At 38.1% G+C, this 21309-nt stretch overlaps 2 protein-coding genes across 2 annotated transcripts in view; both read right to left on the bottom strand.

Annotated features, from left to right (window-relative positions):
• LOC106057761 (nuclear hormone receptor HR96-like) overlaps positions 1–21309 on the bottom strand; it is a 355871-nt gene that overhangs the window by 244599 nt on the left and 89963 nt on the right. The window lies entirely within an intron of this gene.
• Positions 10376–14793, bottom strand: LOC129926244 (mucin-1-like). The gene is made up of 3 exons (XM_056028907.1): positions 14746–14793; positions 12216–13585; positions 10376–10511 (listed from the first exon to the last, which is right to left on the bottom strand). Exons 1-3 carry the CDS (start codon positions 14791–14793, stop codon positions 10376–10378), a joined length of 1554 nt encoding a protein of 517 aa, XP_055884882.1.

The following is a 21309-nucleotide window of genomic DNA, read 5'->3' as shown; positions in this document are numbered from 1 at the left end:
CACAAACTTGAGAAACTAGTGGAAGTTATAGACGAACATTTCTTTCACAAACTTGAGAAACTAGTGGAAGTTATAGACGAACATTTCTATCACAAACTTGAGAAACTAGTAGAAGTTATAGACGAACATTTCTATCACAAACTTGAGAAACTAGTGGAAGTTATAGACGAACATTTCTTTCAAAAACTTGAGAAACTAGTGGAAGTTATAGACGAACATTTCTATCACAAACTTGAGAAACTAGTGGAATTTATAGACGAACATTTCTATCACAAACTTAAGAAACTAGTGGAAGTTATAGACGAACATTTCTATCACAAACTTGAGAAACTAGTGGAAGTTATAGACGAACATTTCTATCACAAACTTGAGAAACTAGTGGAAGTTATAGACGAACATTTCTTTCACAAACTTGAGAAACTAGTGGAAGTTATAGACGAACATTTCTATCACAAACTTGAGAAACTAGTGGAAGTTATAGACGAACATTTCTATCACAAACTTGAGAACAATAGTGGAAGTTATAGACGAATTGTTTTCACGAAGCTGACCAAAGCAGACGAGATGATGTGACGACGTGACATTAGCATTTTATAAAAGTAGCTTAATGTATTCGCACAAGGATTACCAGAAACAGAACACACTTTAGTCTTGTAAACGTCTACAAAGTCAAACATGTTAACATGTGTGTGTCTACTCAGAGAAATGAGAATTTGAATATTGCAACCGAATTCTTAAATCTCCAAAACACATTTTAAAAAAATACTCAGATCTGGGGTAAAATACTTGGTGCTTAAATCATATTAGGTTATAAAGCATATGACACTTAGCAAATTTACATTTCTTTCAAAAACTTGAGAAACTAGTGGAAGTTATAGACGAACATTTCTTTCAAAAACTTGAGAAACTAGTGGAAGTTATAGACGAACATTTCTATCAGAAACTTGAGAAACTAGTGGAAGTTATAGACGAACATTTCTATCAGAAACTTGAGAAACTAGTGGAAATTATAGACGAACATTTCTATCAGAAACTTGAGAAACTAGTGGAAGTTATAGACGAACATTTCTATCACAAACTTGAGAAACTAGTGGAAGTTATAGACGAACATTTCTATCACAAACTGTAGTAAATACATTCATCTATAGATCTACTTGTCCATACATTCATCTATATATCTACTTGTCAATACATTCATCTATAGATCTACTTGTCAATACATTCATCTATAGATCTACTTGTCCATACATTCATCTATAGATCTACTTGTCAATACATTCATCTATAGATCTACTTGTCCATACATTCATCTATAGATCTACTTGTCCATACATTCATCTATAGATCTACTTGTAAATACATTCATCTATAGATCTACTTGTCCATACATTCATAGAACACACATGGATTAAGGGTGTTATGAGAATGTATTTGATTTAGATGTTTTTATTTAGGTAATGGGGAGTTTTCCTATTTTATTATATGATCAAATTCAGATTCGACTGTTTTGCTTCAAAGACGGCTGACGTAACCGTGACAACATCTACAGCGCGGCCCAAATGGAGCAAATTGAGTTCGCAGCACCGTCACATAAAAAAAGGAGAGATGCCTTTGAAATGTAGCCTCTACTTAAAACAAAACACTTTCTGTCAGATTCATTTCTGCTTGCAACTTAGGAGTCTTTCAGTCTTTCTAGCAGTCATTCCAGATTGGTTGATTTGGCTTCTTTGGAAAGACTATTGACGTCAAAGTTTGAGAACAAAAAGTAATTTTCTTTTTTTAATACAGATCTAGCATTATCGTTACACAATATTCTCTTTCTCTCTCTTTAGTTCTTTCTCTTTTTATATCTTCAATACAATGCTGCAAGTAAGATCAGTGGCACAACTCCACTTAGCAGAGAAACATATTCTTAAGAAAGCTAATAAAAAAAGTTAGACATGAAAAAACAACCTTGAGTCAAAATTGTATCATTTGACACAAGACACCAAACACCAAAACTTAGACACGAACTCTTTTGTCCCCCAACGAAATAAAATCGTTGAATAAAATGGAACATACGAGTGACTTCACATCTATTGCTGAAATGAAACTTTGCCCTGAAAGTGTATTTCATTAGCCATCGTTATAATCTTGTGTTAGGTGAAATGCTCAATCTTAAGACAAATTATCCTCAAGGATAATAAACATTATTATTATTATTGTAGAAATTAATTAATTTTCGTTCTCTGGGACTGCCAGGGTGGAGCTTCGTTTAAAAGAAAACACAATGAATTGTTATTATGATCACTATTTAATTATTCTATAATTTACAAGGAGTCCATTGCCTCAGTGGTTCTCTTGCACGGTGACAAACCAAGTTACAAACACAGTTACAAACCCAGTTACAAACCCAGTTACAAACCCAGTTACAAACCCAGTTACAAACCCAGTTACAAACACAGTTACAAACAAAGTGAATGGGAGGGGGAAAGGAAGACCGAACATTAAATATGTGCTTTTAAAACAATGTCTCCATTGTCGTCTGCTGTGTATATAACGTGTGTAAAACAATGTCGTTATAAATATATACAAACAGCCACACCCTCGGTGTTACCTCCCCACCCCCTACTGTCACCGATATTTTGTTGTTGTTTCCCCCGTTAGTTATTAGACTAAAGACAAAATGAGAGCCAGGCGAGCTCTGCTTGTCATGGGACATAGGTCAGAATATGAAGACTATGTCCTCGACACGACGTGCTTAGCTTGACTGCCTGGAGGGGGAAATTGTCATTTGTCCTTGGATGTCACATTGGTGCTGGATGTCTACATTATGTCTGATGTATGGCCCACCTATCATAGGACCAGATCCTTCTGTTTTGTTTTTTTTAGACTTGTTTGGCGGGTTTGTATTTATAAAGTAGTATGGGCGATTGCAAGGGTTTGAAATAGATCTACTTGTAAATACATTCATCTATAGATCTACTTGTCCATACATTCATCTATAGATCTACTTGTCAATACATTCATCTATAGATCTACTTGTAAATACATTCATCTATAGATCTACTTGTCCATACATTCATCTATAGATCTACTTGTAAATACATTCATCTATAGATCTACTTGTAAATACATTCATCTATAGATCTACTTGTCAATACATTCATCTATAGATCTACTTGTAAATACATTCATCTATAGATCTACTTGTCCATACATTCATCTATAGATCTACTTGTAAATACATTCATCTATAGATCTACTTGTCCATACATTCATCTATAGATCTACTTGTAAATACATTCATCTATAGATCTACTTGTCCATACATTCATAGAACACACATGGATTAAGGGTGTTATGAGAATGTATTTGATTTAGATGTTTTTATTTAGGTAAGGGGGAGTTTTCCTATTTTATTATATGATCAAATTCAGAGAAAATTTAGATTTCAAAATTAGGGGAATTCGACAAATACTAAATAGAAATTTAAATGCAACTTTTCACTTTGTATAGACAAAAAATGTACATTTTCCCTTGTAATTTAATCGATTCTTTGTGTTGACTCCTTAGGGTCATCCTCCGACCTTTAGGTTTGAAAGGGGCTTACGGTAAACAGCAACATTGATTAGAAAATGTCTTTGGGAACGATTGTTTTTTTTTTTAATACGTTTCAGATATACCTTCAGAAATAAAGATTAATGCGTCCTAGTTCAAATCCTCTGTGGGACAGTAGGACATGGTTAGACCTCGGGACTATGGTGACCATAGTCCAAAGCGCATACCATAAGACAAAGGGGGCCATTTGTTGTAGAAATTGTTTATGTATATGAGAGGCTATTGAGAGGGCAGGGGTTTATTGTATTGAAACATAAATACTTGTTGGGGGAGGGGAGGTGCCACTGAATCGTTACACTATTCTATTTGTTTTGCTGAGAGTGTAAATCAAGTCCTAGCTTTGTATCGAATACATTCTTGTGACCTCAATGTACGCTTAAGATATTAATACGTATCCTTGTTTAGTCACTTTACGACCCAAGAGTAATTTACGCCAGTGACCTACAGGTAGTGACAAGTACAGTCTGGACTGACTAGGAGGGAGAGCCTCTCCACAGGAAACAGGAAGTTCGTCACTGGTCAGGGAAATAAGAGAGTCAATTCCCTCAATGCCTTGTTAACCCAGGCAACTGGCCGGACATGAATGATGCAAGAAGAAATGACCATTAGTGATGACCACCGAATCGAAAAAAAAATAAAATTGACCGGACTTATCCCAATTAAATTGAAACCAGAGACATCGGGTCCCTTGCGAAAAGCGCAGTTGAATTAAACATTAGATTATGATGCCACGGCTTACAAGAAAACCGTGTGGATAATACAATGCAACACTAGTTCTATGGCAGACGTGTAGTGTGACAGTTTATACAATGCAACACTAGTTCTATGACAGACGTGTAGTGTGACAGTTTATACAATGCAACACTAGTTCTATGACAGACGTGTAGTGTGACAGTTTATACAATGCAACACTAGTTCTATGACAGACGTGTAGTGTGACAGTTTATACAATGCAACACTAGTACTATGACAGACGTGTAGTGTGACAGTTTATACAATGCAACACTAGTTCTATGACAGACGTGTAGTGTGACAGTTTATACAATGCAACACTAGTTCTATGACAGACGTGTAGTGTGACAGTTTATACAATGCAACACTAGTTCTATGACAGACGTGTAGTGTGACAGTTTATACAATGCAACACTAGTTCTATGACAGACGTGTAGTGTGACAGTTTATACAATGCAACACTAGTTCTATGACAGACGTGTAGTGTGACAGTTTATACAATGCAACACTAGTTCTATGGCAGACGTGTAGTGTGACAGTTTATACAATGCAACACTAGTTCTATGACAGACGTGTAGTGTGACAGTTTATACAATGCAACACTAGTTCTATGGCAGACGTGTAGTGTGACAGTTTATACAATGCAACACTAGTTCTATGACAGACGTGTAGTGTGACAGTTTATACAATGCAACACTAGTTCTATGACAGACGTGTAGTGTGACAGTTTATACAATGCAACACTAGTTCTATGACAGACGTGTAGTGTGACAGTTTATACAATGCAACACTAGTTCTATGACAGACGTGTAGTGTGACAGTTTATACAATGCAACACTAGTTCTATGACAGACGTGTAGTGTGACAGTTTATACAATGCAACACTAGTTCTATGACAGACGTGTAGTGTGACAGTTTATACAATGCAACACTAGTTCTATGACAGACGTGTAGTGTGACAGTTTATACAATGCAACACTAGTTCTATGACAGACGTGTAGTGTGACAGTTTATACAATGCAACACTAGTTCTATGACAGACGTGTAGTGTGACAGTTTATACAATGCAACACTAGTTCTATGACAGACGTGTAGTGTGACAGTTTATACAATGCAACACTAGTTCTATGGCAGACGTGTAGTGTGACAGTTTATACAATGCAACACTAGTTCTATGACAGACGTGTAGTGTGACAGTTTGTTGGCCTACGGAATTTAGGAAAAGAAAAAATTAATTTGTTTTTGATGATTTCGAGCGTTCCATCGTGTTTTTCGTTAGCCTTTTGTCATTTTGCAGATCTGTCTTTTTATCTTAGCTTAGCTTTCTTTTTTATTTTTTACAACTCACTCTGTCTGTCTGTCTGTCTGTCTCTATATCTAGTACAATTTTGTACACGTTTATTTCTCTCACTTCTATTTTCGGATTAAGTGTAAAACTTTGTTACGACGCAAAGAGATTATCTTTTGTTGAAACGTCAGCAATGTATAAGATAAGATAACTTAATTTAAAAAAGAATGGAAACAATAATTATAATAAAAATAATAAAACTAAATCTCGTCATTTCTACACAATGTTACGTATTTTTAATACTGTTTTGTTTAGAAGTAACGTAAAGGGATCCAGTGTTTTAAAATTAGGCAAACAAACAAAGTCCCTTTACAAGTGAGTAATACGTTCTGGGCCTACGAAACTAAACAAAAATATTGTAACGAGGCTAACTGTCAGAAAATATTTAAATTAGCCCAATAAAGATTGACGTCTGCCAATATACACAAGAATATAAGGTCAAGGTTAAAAGAGACTAGTTACAAAACAACAGAAATTTCTGGAAACAAAACAACATGTAACTTCATCCGCAGCCATCTTGACAAATGTTCACTTTTAAGACGTGGACCTCTAATAATCCTTTTTTATTTCAATGAACATAAAAGTTGGAAGTATATCTACACATGACAAGTTGGCATCACGTTCTGCTAGTATATGTGTGCAACAATTGAATAGTGGGTGGTGAATATGTGGAAGTAGTTTCAGAAATTAAATCTCCAACAGACAGGAAAGAAAAAAAAAAGAAACGTATTGACTGACCCATTCTAATTGTTTTAACTTGTATTTGTGTCCTCTCTAAAATTAGCTTCCTCAAAACCCTTAACTCACTTAGCTATTTATAGTACTATTAGAGAAAGTTGTTTTTATTTTGTTATTTTGTTTATACAATTGAAACAACCTGGACCTTGACATTTATTTATCACGTGACATTGTGCTTACATAGTATTTTGTTGCATAAGTACCACAGACTAGCCTGCATCATTCAACTGGTACCACAGACAAGTCTACATCATTCAACTGGTACCACAGACTAGCCTGCGTCATTCAACTGGTACCACAGACAAGTCTACATCATTCAACTGGTACCACAGACTAGCCTGCATCATTCAACTGGTACCACAGACAAGTCTACATCATTCAACTGGTACCACAGACAAGTCTACATCATTCAACTGGTACCACAGACTAGCCTGCGTCATTTAACTGGTACCACAGACAAGTCTACATCATTCAACTGGTACCACAGACTAGCCTGCATCATTCAACTGGTACCACAGACAAGTCTACATCATTCAACTGGTACCACAGACAAGTCTACATCATTCAACTGGTACCACAGACTAGCCTGCGTCATTCAACTGGTACCACAGACAAGTCTACATCATTCAACTGGTACCACAGACTAGCCTGCATCATTCAACTGGTACCACAGACAAGTCTACATCATTCAACTGGTACCACAGACAAGTCTACATCATTCAACTGGTACCACAGACTAGCCTGCGTCATTCAACTGGTACCACAGACAAGTCTACATCATTCAACTGGTACCACAGACTAGCCTGCGTCATTCAACTGGTACCACAGACAAGTCTACATCATTCAACTGGTACCACAGACTAGCCTGCATCATTCAACTGGTACCACAGACAAGTCTACATCATTCAACTGGTACCACAGACAAGTCTACATCATTCAACTGGTACCACAGACTAGCCTGCGTCATTCAACTGGTACCACAGACTAGCCTGCATCATTCAACTGGTACCACAGACAAGTCTACATCATTCAACTGGTACCACAGACAAGTCTACATCATTCAACTGGTACCACAGACTATCCTGCGTCATTCAACTGGTACCACAGACAAGTCTACATCATTCAACTGGTATATGAAGGGGCATATGAATATCGAAGAATGTTGAACATCAGCAGGCTAAGCCGAGAGCTTCTCAAGCGCAAAGATCGCTTCAACCACAACACCACAATATGTTTCTAACCACAAAGTCCTAACCACAATGTCCCGAGCATCAAGATCTGCTAGTGTTCATTTTGCATTCCGAGACACAATAATAAATTGAATGTCAATCAGCGTGCAGTGGGCAAAGAGAGAAATACATCTTCCATAGAGAGGCCATTTGTTGTCACAATGTGCACTACGAAAAAAAGAAAATTCCGTGCGTGTCGTTCCACAAGTACATTTTGTGTCATTGATGAGAACAGTTGGGTCTGAGAAACACGATACTAAATAGAGACAAATCTTACGCATTTGATTGGCTGAAAGGTTTCAATAAGTACTGCGTAATTGAACATTTGTTTTTAAAATTTACTTTGTGAGTTTGTCTTGTTTTTGTGTGTGTCCTCCATGGTAAGGCTTAGTCCTCCTTTTTGTCCTCCATTTTTCCCCTCCTCTAGTAGTGCTGTTGTCTGGTAACTTTATATAAAATCACCATCATTTAACTTTTCCCAAATAATATAAACCAACATTTTTAAAGTAACAAACATATTAAACAAAATTCGTTTCATTTTAACCCTCAGCTATATCCCTTGGCTTTATTAAATTTTTGGACCACTGATAATTTTTTAAATATATAGAAATCTACAAACGGACATTACGGTGGGAAAAAAGTGATCGGATTGTCACATGGGTCCTCAGAGAGTAGAAATAAATAAAATTAAACTTGTACAATTGTTTACACGTGCAGTGAAAGTGACCTTTTGATTGACCTGTTCGGCGAACCAACTAACTGCACAGGACAATAAAGTTTTGATGCATCAACAGAGCGTGACGTGAAACTTGGTGATCACCGAGCTAAACTGAATGAATGCGACCACAATGACAGAGTCAACGGGCGAAAATGCGAATCATTTAGCTAACCTCTTGGGGCGACTGTTACCATCCCCAGCGCAAGGGAGCATAGCACCTTCAGTGCAAGACAAGTGCTTCGGGAAATTCATAAGCTGTCCGTAATGAGAAGTGACACGTCCCGGGTGTACGGTGCAAGGATGGCGCTCCCCAGGGCGCAGCGGAAGCAGATGAGACCAAATCAACATTTTACGTGTGACAAAAATGCTATGGTTGAGTTGTTATTGGAGCCGCTAATGACCCGGCCAATCAACGAGGTCAGAGAAGTTTTTTTGTTTAAATCGAGGCTTGAATTTCATTTGAACACAAAGCGTCAGAATCACTTGACGTGATGTTATGTTCAATGAAATAGGACAAAGGCTAGGTTCATAGTGCACCAGAAAAATGTTCGTGCAACAATCAGTGAGGAACTTGGGGAAATGGAACCAAATCTGGGTTGTTGTTGTTTTTGTTTTTAAATTATTTTTCTCGGCGCTTAGAAAGTAGTGTCGTATAATGCTTGTAGTTATAGCTGAGATAATGAAGAACAAGAAACCGACCAGTCCCTAGACGCTCAGCAAATCATGACCTGACAAGACAAGACATAGTTTCATGAATTTAAACGTCACCTCTGACTAGGGAGCAAGTCGACCTCTAAACACTGTACGAAGGTTCAGCTCTCTATAACTTTAACCAACATATTCTATTAACATATCTTGTGTTAACTAATTGGACATCTTGATTAATTCTTTGACTATTCTTTAAGCCGTTATGCGTGTCTTCAACTGGTAGTTAAAGAGGTAACCGGGACGTATGCCATCACGTTCCTCCTACCAACACAGTGGGACTTGTGCACAAAAAAAGGTTTGTTTATCACGTCTTGACAACTTTGTGCAATGCACGAAATTAAAAAAAAAAAAACGGAATTTAAGATGTGTCATAGAACACGAGAAGGGACAAAGAGGAAAAAAAAGGGGGGGGGGATGGAGTAGATGTGAAACAGCTGAAATAAAGGAAACTTTATATATATATGAAAGTATTTTAGGCATCTAGCAAATAAATATAATGTAAACTACCTAAATCGAAAATTCTTCTCTTTCTGAAAAAAAAAAAAAAGAAAATGAAAATGTTATAATGAGTAAAATCAATTAAAATAAAATGGACAAGATCTCATCCAAATTTTTATGAAAAACGCCTTTGACAAACTTTTCTGCCACGACTAAGGTAAAAAGTTTTCTTATCAGAGCAGTGCAGACAAAGATGAAACGTGTTCGAAAACTGGGACCAGCTGTCGCTCAGCCATTTGTCGTGTAAGTCCTGAACGAATTGTCGGGGAAACTGTTGTCTGTGAAGCATTTGTCGTGGGAACCTTGTGGAGTGTCACCACAGAATGGCGACCATGTCCTTCAAAGCTACATACTCCATAGAGAGGCCCGAACAAAACACTGTCCCGAAGACAGTCTTGTAGATCAAAAACTATAAGGAGAGCTGCCTGATCTGGAAACTACCTCGCAGTGCATCTCAGATAAAGTTACATGAACTTACAACACAACAATGAGGACGAAGAAGAGGAAGACATCTAACGTTACGCATTGAGAAAAAAGTGTAAATATCTGTCTCACACTTTTGGTACTTTGTTACTTTTGTTATCCAATGACTTCACAAAGAACAGCAACTCTTATTTATACTTGTGAAATGCTAGAGGTTAAAACATAAAGACTGAAATCTAAATATCGTGTGAGATCGTAAATGTCAGGAGCTCTGATCCCAGCAAGGGGAGAAATGATGCGGTGTATTCAAAGCTTTGCTCACCTGTCTATTGCATGACGTAAACAAAAGTAGGAAACAAAGAAAAAAAGGGGGGGGGGTAATCAAAAACGGAAGTTCGATACTGAACGACTAGATGAAGCCATCAGCACACTTTGACCTGAGAGATCGCCAACTGCCGACAGTGATCTACGAGCTTGTCCGTAGCGTGAGTGGTGATGAGTATCATTAATTGATAAGCTGCAAACAGCGAGGTGTATACAGATGGTCGTATTATTCAAATCTTCGTAGTAGAGCTAGCAAGAGGATACAAGGGAGGTAATCGCGTGCAATATACTGCCTCAATCAAACAGAACTGGTGAGTTTCAAGAGGCAGCGGAATGTAGTACCTCAATCAAACAAAACAAGGTACAAGAGGCAGCGGAATGTACTACCTCAATCATACAGAAATGGTCAGGTACAATAGACAGTGCAATGTAGTAACTTAATCAAACATAACTAGTTAGGTACAAGAAACAGTGGAATGTACTAACTCAATCAAACAGAACTAGTTAGGTACAAAAGGCAGTGAAAAAAGTACATAGGCCAGGGGAACGCTTCTCAGCCTCAAAGCGTCGTCCGGGTGGAAATGGTCAAAAGACGATAAGGCCAATAAGGAAGCAAAACAAAACTGTCGTTAGAGTGTCTAAGGACCAATCCATTGCATTGGCGTGGATGGAAGAGAGCCCCAAACGTTCCTCAAGGGCCTGTTTGATGACGGATACCAACTCGACTAATGTGGTACAGAGAAGAAATATGGGAGAGGTCTACGGTGTACTCGGCCTTCGACCTCAGCTCTAGCTCGAGTGACTAGAGTCGAAGAGACACGAGCAATCAGTAATAGGGATGAAATAAATTTACATCTGCTTGGATCCCTCCCAGACCAATCTGAAAGAAGTACTAAGAGCTATGGCGATAAAGACAGCACTCTACAGACGTCATTGCGGGTCGTAGAAGTAAGCATTAGATATAACAGATGTATTGTCGATAATGAAAACTGTGAAGAAGCTACCTGGTTGTGTTGTATACACTTTGGACCTCCGTCTTGATGGTCCCATGTTCCAACCCCACCACTATTCCCAGCCGTCTTGCGGAAGATTTGGACTAGACAATAAAAATCTTCCAATCTGAAGGAACTTCATAAACAAGTAGAACAGAATACAAGAAGTGTGGGGGGGGGGGGGCAGTGGAATCGTCGCGACAGAATCATTAGAAGTAATAGCAGCTTTCGCTTCTGTATCATAGTAGTCAATAAAACTGGTCACCACTCAGGTATGGAGCAGGACTACTGATTTCAAATAGGTCTATTTAAATAGTTTCTCTTTTAATTACTAACAAACCCAAACGTATTCAAATGTTAAAGAAATATCTACAAAGCAAACAGACAAACAAACAAACAAACAAACAAGCACAAAGTTTTTAAGAAACGATTTGAATGTAAATGAAAGTGTACACTGTCTGGCCCAAACTTCCAGGGAGTCCACAAAATAATCATTGAGCAAGAAATAAATCACTTGCTGGTTGACATTGAGAAATACAGACGGTGCCTGTGACACCGACAGAGTCTGGGGATTAAACTGGAAACTAAAAAAATATGGTGTTTGGTTGAGTTTTCTAAACAGACAGACCGTGTTACAGGTTAGGAGGTTGAATTCAAGAGCACAACACAAAAGAAACTTAACATTGGATTTAAAAAAATGTATGGAAACAATTATATGGGCTTAGACACTAGTGTTAATTAATACAACAAAAAAGTTCAGATTTTTTTTTACATTATAACTAAGCAAAGAAAGACACAAGCACAGAGACATATTGGAGTTGGAGAGACAGACAGACAGACAGTAAAACACAGAGAAATAGAGCGAGAGGGATGTGGAAAATTTCGTTTTTATAATTTCTTTTGACCATAAGACAAGTTCAGTAGAGCCACGAGACAAGACAGGTTCAGTAGAGCCACGAGACAAGACAGGTTCAGTAGAGCCACGAGACAACAAGACAGGTTCAGTAGAGCCACGAGACAAGACAGGTTCAGTAGAGCCACGAGACAACAAGACAGGTTCAGTAGAGCCACGAGACAACAAGACAGGTTCAGTAGAGCCACGAGACAAGACAGGTTCAGTAGAGCCACGAGACAACAAGACAAGTTCAGTAGAGCCACGAGACAAGACAGGTTCAGTAGAGCCACGAGACAACAAGACAGGTTCAGTAGAGCCACGAGACAACAAGACAAGTTCAGTAGAGCCACGAGACAACAAGACAGGTTCAGTAGAGCCACGAGACAACAAGACAAGTTCAGTAGAGCCACGAGACAACAAGACAGGTTCAGTAGAGCCACGAGACAACAAGACAGGTTCAGTAGAGCCACGAAACAACAAGACAGGTTCAGTAGAGCCACGAGACAAGACAGGTTCAGTAGAGCCACGAGACAACAAGACAAGTTCAGTAGAGCCACGAGACAAGACAGGTTCAGTAGAGCCACGAGACAACAAGACAGGTTCAGTAGAGCCACGAGACAACAAGACAAGTTCAGTAGAGCCACGAGACAAGACAGGTTCAGTAGAGCCACGAGACAACAAGACAAGTTCAGTAGAGCCACGAGACAACAAGACAGGTTCAGTAGAGCCACGAGACAACAAGACAGGTTCAGTAGAGCCACGAGACAAGACAGGTTCAGTAGAGCCACGAGACAACAAGACAAGTTCAGTAGAGCCACGAGACAAGACAGGTTCAGTAGAGCCACGAGACAACAAGACAGGTTCAGTAGAGCCACGAGACAACAAGACAAGTTCAGTAGAGCCACGAGACAACAAGACAGGTTCAGTAGAGCCACGAGACAACAAGACAAGTTCAGTAGAGCCACGAGACAACAAGACAGGTTCAGTAGAGCCACGAGACAACAAGACAGGTTCAGTAGAGCCACGAGACAACAAGACAGGTTCAGTAGAGCCACGAAACAACAAGACATGTTCAGTAGTGCCACGAGACAAGACAGGTTCAGTAGAGCCACGAGACAAGACAGGTTCAGTAGAGCCACGAGACAACAAGACAGGTTCAGTAGAGCCACGAGACAACAAGACAGGTTCAGTAGAGCCACGAGACAACAAGACAGGTTCAGTAGAGTCACGAGACAACAAGACAGGTTCAGTAGAGCCACGAGACAACAAGACAGGTTCAGTAGAGCCACGAGACAACAAGACAGGTTCAGTAGAGCCACGAGACAACAAGACAGGTTCAGTAGAGCCACGAGACAATGAGACACATTCAGTAGCAGTGTCCTAAGGCCGGCCCTGAATAGACCCTCAGCGGACAACAGGACGTACTGTTAACCATATGACTAGACTAGTTAGCGAAATGTCAAACCTGAAATTTTGAAGTCAAGTCAGAGTTTCTAATTTAATGATATTCACAGAAATATAGACAAGAGTGAGTTAATGAAGGTCAGGTGATTTTATTTCAAGATAATGGAGATGAAAGTCCGATAGATGTATTCAAAGATAAGGGTGAAGGTCACACCAACAGATCGAGGATTACGGGGAGGAGAAGGAAGAAATGGGTGTTAAAAGAAGGGTGCCAGAGTGTGAATGGAGCCCAACGCGGCCCCTGTGTTCTCCGTACAGCTGTGCCCACACGGTTCAATTTGTTCGTACACCTTTGACAGAGTGTGTTTACATGACGTGGCATGTCAGAGGCGATGAAACATATACAGACATTGACGACCTCAGTTTTGTTACAGAGGGGAACAATTTGACATACTGAAGGATATGTTTAAACAGTTGCTAATCTCTCTCTCTTTATCTCTCTCTCTCATTCTCACACTCTGTCATTCTCTCTCTATCACTAACTTCCTCTCTCTCTCAACCTCTCTCTCCCTTTCTCTCCCCCTCTATTTCTCTCTCTCCTTCTCTATTTCTCTCTCTATGTCTCTCGCAATCTTTCTCTCACTCTGCCTCTATATCATTAACTCTATCTTTAATTAACTCTCCCTCTCTATTTCACTCTCTATCTCTCACTAACTCACTCTCTCTCTCTCACCAACTTACTCTCTCTCTCTCTATCGCCCACTGTCTGTCTGTGTCTCTCTCTGTCATTTCTCCTTTCCCGCCTCTTTTCTACGTTCTCTACCTTTCTTCTTGTTCCTTGCTTTGGTTAGTTCACGTTTCTCTTGTCTCTCGGTATGACTTTTACTCAATTCCAAAATGGAACAAGTAAATCCGCAAAATATTAAAGTATAATTAAACTTAACAGAAAAAAATAGACCCCACTCAAAAATAAAAATCACGTTAATTAATTAAACTTCTGCGTTACCAAAAAGATGGTCTGGATTCTTCGTCCAAAGAAAACACAAGTACGCCAACGTTTCCAAACCCTATTTTTTGAATCATTGCTTCTAATCACTTGTGGTCTTAGCCATCCAAGAAATAATAGGAGTACTGACCAGCACAATGTCCAAGTAAGGTTCTAAGGATGAAAAGGAAGTGACCATCTACAACCTCCAGTCCAAGGAAACGTCGCAGGACCTCTCTCCAGCCGTTAGATCGACCCAAAGTCTTTCAATCTGTTAGGCGTAAACCCTAGCACTCAACCCTCAGGTCGTTGGATTTTAAAGAAATCTTGCAATATGCTGATACTAAAGTGTCAAAAGGAACACGATCGAGGGAACAAGTTAGGGGAACATTACAAAGGAGCAGTTCTAGGGAATACGTCTAAAGGAACAGTGCAAGACACTGCAAAATAACAGTGTAGAAAACAGTGCAAGTAACATTGCATATTTTCAAACAACAACAAAAAATCTCGTCGTGTCACCGACTTAGAAGCTCCTGAGGTATACAAAAACAACAACTGTGGATATGTCAATGCGAGAATCACTGAGACACAGTTTGACACAGTTTACTGGCATGCCGTTGCGTGTGTTTCATTTCGAAGCCAGAATGTAAGAAACATCTACAAACTATTTGTGTGTGTGTGTGTGCGCGCGCGTGTGTGTGTGTGTGTGTGTGCGTGTCTTGACATATTCCTCCGCTTAAACAACAAGTACGACTTCTGAACTGTTTCAAGAATACATTGGGAAATGAAAGGATCAAAAAGAAGGGGGAGGGGCGCAGAAAAGCAGGAGGACTATTTACGCAGATAAACAACGTGCGCGTGCCAAGATGAAGATTCCAGGTGAGTAAAGAATCAAAGGTGTGAGTATAAAGGAGGACAGAGAATTAGGTGGAGGGGGGGGGGAAGACGTTAAGAGTTACATAGCCAGAAAGTCCGTCCTACTAACATCTCCGAGGACACAGCTTTTTTTTTACTGTGTTACATAACTGAGGTCACGTGGTGTCACTCTGCTGTAAATTACAAAGCGAATTGGTAAGTGTCACAGATTACATTATAGAATTGCTTGTACATTTCACTTTTGAAAGTAATATAAGCCCTCGACATGAGTCTCGGGATTTAATCCTCAAATTTAGACACTTGACATTCAAGTCAGGATTTACCCAAGGGACATAATTAGTATGTTTAAAATCTATTGGTTGATTTGAATTAAACAAAGACATTTTTGAAAAGAGTTAGCGCCAGGGAATTGGCGGTAGTAAGAAAGTAAAGTCAGTCGATAAAATAAGGTTCTTGTAGATAGACACGTTTTCTAAGAGCTCTGTTTGAAAAGCCTTTGTAATATGGTTCATGCTCATTGATTTGTAATTTGTACATAAACTGTACTTACGTTGTATTTAATAAAGTTCCAGAGTTTTGTTTTATCAAAAGATTCGTCATTGGTGATTCTAGATCTTCATTTTTTGTTAACTATTGAATTCAAGTAAAATCCCCGGCATCACAACACGTCATACCATCCAAATGTTGTGACATATTTGGCACTCTCCGACTAACAAAAGTTCATGGACAACTTTTAACGAAATTTATTCAAGATCTAGATCTAGGACCAATTTCTAAACTCTTCAAAGGAACTTCATTCTTATTTAACGGAGGACAGAATTTCTGTGTTTAACAGGTCAGTTGGTTATCGATAATTCTTTTATAAAGATTTTCGTTAGAGTTACGTCTAACTCACGAAATCTATTATTATATGTAATTGGCAAAAGGAATAAGACCAATATACATAATATCTGGCATTATTAAAAGACCAGTAAAGCAAATAACTGGCATTATTAAAAGACCAGTAAAGCAAATAACTGGCATTATTAAAAGACCAGTAAAGCAAATAACTGGCAATATAAAAGACCAGTAAATCAAATAACTGGCATTATAAAGAAGACCAGTAAATAATCATTTGAGCAGCACAAAGTAAACAGAAGACCAGATTTAACCAACTGTTAAACCAGTAAAAAGTACATCGGCTCAATAGATCTATATTATTATTATACCTGAGATAAAGCCAAAATCCAGATATCGAACATTTTGCTCCAATACAAGAAACTAACAAAAAAATTAAATATGGCTTCCAGTTCTAGAACACAACGATTCTTCGAATTAATAGAATTTGCCAAAGAAAAGCAAATTTCAAAGCCAGACCAGTGGGCAGAGAAACAAGAAGAGAAAGAATATCAAGAGCAAGAAGCTGAGAAACAAAGGCAAGAATTTGAAAAACAAAGGCAAGAATCTGAAAAACAAAGGCAAGATTCTGAAAAACGCATGCAATTAGAAGAAAAAAAATTGCAAGACGCCGAGAAACAAAGGCAAGAAGCCGAGAAACAAAGGCAACATGAAAAAGAAAAAATGGAATTCGAAAAACAAAATAAAGAAAATAAAGAAAGCATTCCAATTCAAGGTCACTCAAGTATGTTTGACAAATACAGATTAATGAACAAAATATCGGCTTTCAACGAAAACATTGACAATATGGACTCGTATCTCATAAGATTTGAAGAAATAGCTACAACATCCGGTCTACCTGAAGCACATTGGTCGAGCTCACTCCTTACCCTCTTGACTGGCAAAGCTGTCAACATTTGCTCACAACTGTCCATCAATGAACGCAGCACTTACTCTGATATCAAGGAAGCTCTACTGCGCCAATACGGAGCAACTTCAGCCAACTATAGAAAGAAATTCTATAATGAAAGGCCACAGCAAAATGATGATCCTCAAATTTTTGTAGCTAATATGTCAATCTGGTTTGATAGATGGGTATCCATGGCCAAAATAGAAGAAAGTTACCAAGCTCTTCGTCAACATATTATTATCGACAACATCACCCATGCTCACTCGGAAGATATTCAATCCTACATTATAGAGAGAAATCCTACTGATATACAGACATTAACCAAGATCATCAGACAATATAGAGCAGCCTATCCAAACAAGTCAGTCAAACCATCTGTTGAAGAAAATTTTGTCTGCTTTGCTCAAGACAAAAATGCAAGATATAAGTCAGATGACAAAGTCAAATGCAACAAATGTCATAAACTAGGGCATTTCACGTCTCAATGCCGCAGCTGAACCACAGAATGTTCATTTTGCCATAAAAAGGGTCACCAAACTCATGAATGTTGGAAAAAACGGGCAGTCTCCAAAAATCAAAATTTTGATAGACCCACATCACCAACTCAAAGATACAGCAATAGAGAGCAATACAATCTCAACAAAGCACCTGGAAACAATAAACCAGATAACAACAAACCTCGCTACAGAAGTCATTCACAGGACTCCAGACCACAATATATGCCAAACAGAAGCTCATATAACAGAAGCTATTACAATGAGCACTCAACTATGACAGTCATTGCAAAGTCCAATGGTCTCAAATTTTATCCAGGCTTTGTAGGAGACAAGAAGGTGGAAGTTCTTCGTGACACCGGAAGCACGTCCACATTAGTACATGAACGCTTCGTACACGCAAACCGTTTCACAGGCAACCACGTCCAAGCCACCGCATTCAACGGAACTGTCAGCAAATTACCTGAAGCCATCATTTATGTTACTACACCATTCTTCAGTGGTCAAACAAAAGCATTAGTAACACCCAATCTACCAGTGGACCTAATCATTGGAAACATAGAAGGAGTTAAAGAATGCACTCCTCAAGAACTTGCTGAATGTACGAATGCCATACAGCAAGGTCAAAAATGTTTAGCAGTAATGACAAGATCCATGACCAGACAACAAGAACATTTGGCACCTGAACAAGTTAGCCAAAATAATCACATGGCTACCTCAGTTACTCAAGTTATGCAGAATGCAACAGAACCAGTTACTAGTCCAGTAGCCAGCAACAATCAAGAACACTCAACATGGACACCCCCAGTTACATCAAGCCCATCCCTACCGGTCATAAGTCCACCTCCAATTCCCGAATGTCCATTGTTGAACTTTGAAGAACAAGACGACATGCCCAGAGTCTCTAGCAATGATACAAGAACTCTAACTGGTCAAACTGAAGTCCATCAAGACAAGTCATATTTCACACATGATGACTTCATACATCAAGACTTGAATAAGACTGCATCTGCATCAAATACTATGGTATGCATTGAACATTTCTGCTACAATCAAGACAAGTCTCATGAACCAGAAGCAGATACTTATATTCAATCAACTTTGGCTATACCAGACAAAAGAAAAACTATGCAACTTGACTCTACCACTCATACAAGTATTCCTCATTTGAAAGAATGTGAGTCAACTCAAGAAGCCATTACAACCAAGAACATTGAAAGTCAAAGAATATTACATGAACACATGAAGTCAAGATATTTTGCTCAAGGAGATCAAGTCAATTTACTGTTACCAGATTGGAGTAACAAGCTATTCTACAAATGGCAAGGTCCATTTACCATCACCAGAAAGATTTCCAACCTGCTTTATGAAATCAATGTCAACAAGGTTACCAGAGTATTTCATGTTCATATGTTTGAACATTACCATGAAACAGATAATGAAGACATCAAAGCAGAAGTTGAACAATTTACAAGCTTAGCAACTATTCCTGAGGAAGAAGAAACATCATCAACACCCATTCCTGAGATAGATGTTTCATTACCAGCATCAAATCAAATTGACATTCCCAAGGTCATCACTCTGAATGACATAGCACTACAGAAAGTAAAGAACACTAAAGTGTTTCCAGACCATGCAGATTTCTTTACCAGTGTTTCTGAGACATTTCCAGTACTGCAATTTGAAAGAAACTCAGAAAGCAATAACATTGACAACACCAAGTTTCATCCTCCGTCCACTCAAGGGGCAACTTTTCTTCAGAAAGGAACAAATGAACTTCTTCAACATTGCTGTATCGACCGATTGAACTCAGACATGTTCAGTCATTGCTCTATTGAACATTATAACGCAAAGCATTCTGCTACCATTGTCCTACAGCATCAAAGTTCATCAACCAGAAAATTGAGTTTTGGTTTCGGACAGTTCTTATTTTCACCAAACTCAAACGCGGTTCAATCAGACATTATCTGTGAGATCATTATGACATGGAGACAACAGCTTCTTCAAGTTTAGAAAACACACATGCACATCCATGTCGGCAATTCAGAAGGGTTCCGAACTTTACATTTCTACTCTACATATGTACTATAGCATATTTAGTGCCACTTGATTCATTATCATTCATACTCGTCAAGGAAGAACAGTATTCAGTTGTACTTAATCAATTAATTTGTCTACTCATTTTTTCCACAGGAGTTCTATATCAGATGTTGTATTTATTTCAGCACCAATCAACCCACTGAGGAAAGTCATTCATTCAAGATACTTCGTTTATTATGTTTCAGCATCTTTGCATATGACATGCATCAGACATTTTAATTTTTAAATCATGAGCATTTTATTTCAGGTATTTTATTTCAGGTCGAATATTTTTGCATATATCCTACTATAATAGTACAGATACATGACAGACAATTGGAATTTTTCATTGCTTCACACATATTGAGATTTATATCACATTGAGTATTATTTTCTCAGAAGATTGTCATGTACTATCACAATTATTTTTTTTCTATGTCAATTTTTTATATGCAATATATTTTTTCCATGTACTTATTTTCACAAATGAGTTATAATGTCATATTTTAATTTCATCATGAAGCTTCATAACTTATTCAATTCAAGATTTATGCTTTGTACAACTTTTGATATTGTTCATGACAAGCATTGTCTCATTTTCATAACCACTTGTATAGTGAAACAGGTGTTCAAAGTCATCAATAATTTTATTCACTGCATTTACATATTTTTTATCTCCAAGTTGACTTTATTTTGTCATATGTTACCTCAACCATTTTTCTATAATTTCATGTATGGTATTTTGTGTATATTTAAATATTTTTAATACATATGAGCATTTCTATTACCATACAAATGCTAAATGGAGGGGGGGGTAATATGTCACAGATTACATTATAGAATTGCTTGTACATTTCACTTTTGAAAGTAATATAAGCCCTCGACATGAGTCTCGGGATTTAATCCTCAAATTTAGACACTTGACATTCAAGTCAGGATTTACCCAAGGGACATAATTAGTATGTTTAAAATCTATTGGTTGATTTGAATTAAACAAAGACATTTTTGAAAAGAGTTAGCGCCAGGGAATTGGCGGTAGTAAGAAAGTAAAGTCAGTCGATAAAATAAGGTTCTTGTAGATAGACACGTTTTCTAAGAGCTCTGTTTGAAAAGCCTTTGTAATATGGTTCATGCTCATTGATTTGTAATTTGTACATAAACTGTACTTACGTTGTATTTAATAAAGTTCCAGAGTTTTGTTTTATCAAAAGATTCGTCATTGGTGATTCTAGATCTTCATTTTTTGTTAACTATTGAATTCAAGTAAAATCCCCGGCATCACAACACGTCATACCATCCAAATGTTGTGACAGTAAGATATTAGCAGACGAGCACCCGTCACACGGAAGCATTCCAAGAAATACGCATACCTAATTAAACAAAGACAGAGACACACACAGACATAGAGAGACACAAACACAGAGAAATACACACAAACATAGAGACACACAAAGACAGAGAAATACACACTAACATAGAG

Source organism: Biomphalaria glabrata, chromosome 1 (assembly GCF_947242115.1).
Source record: "Biomphalaria glabrata chromosome 1, xgBioGlab47.1, whole genome shotgun sequence".
NCBI classification, from domain to species: Eukaryota; Metazoa; Mollusca; class Gastropoda; family Planorbidae; genus Biomphalaria; species Biomphalaria glabrata.
This window is presented reverse-complemented; position numbering and strand designations above follow the sequence as displayed.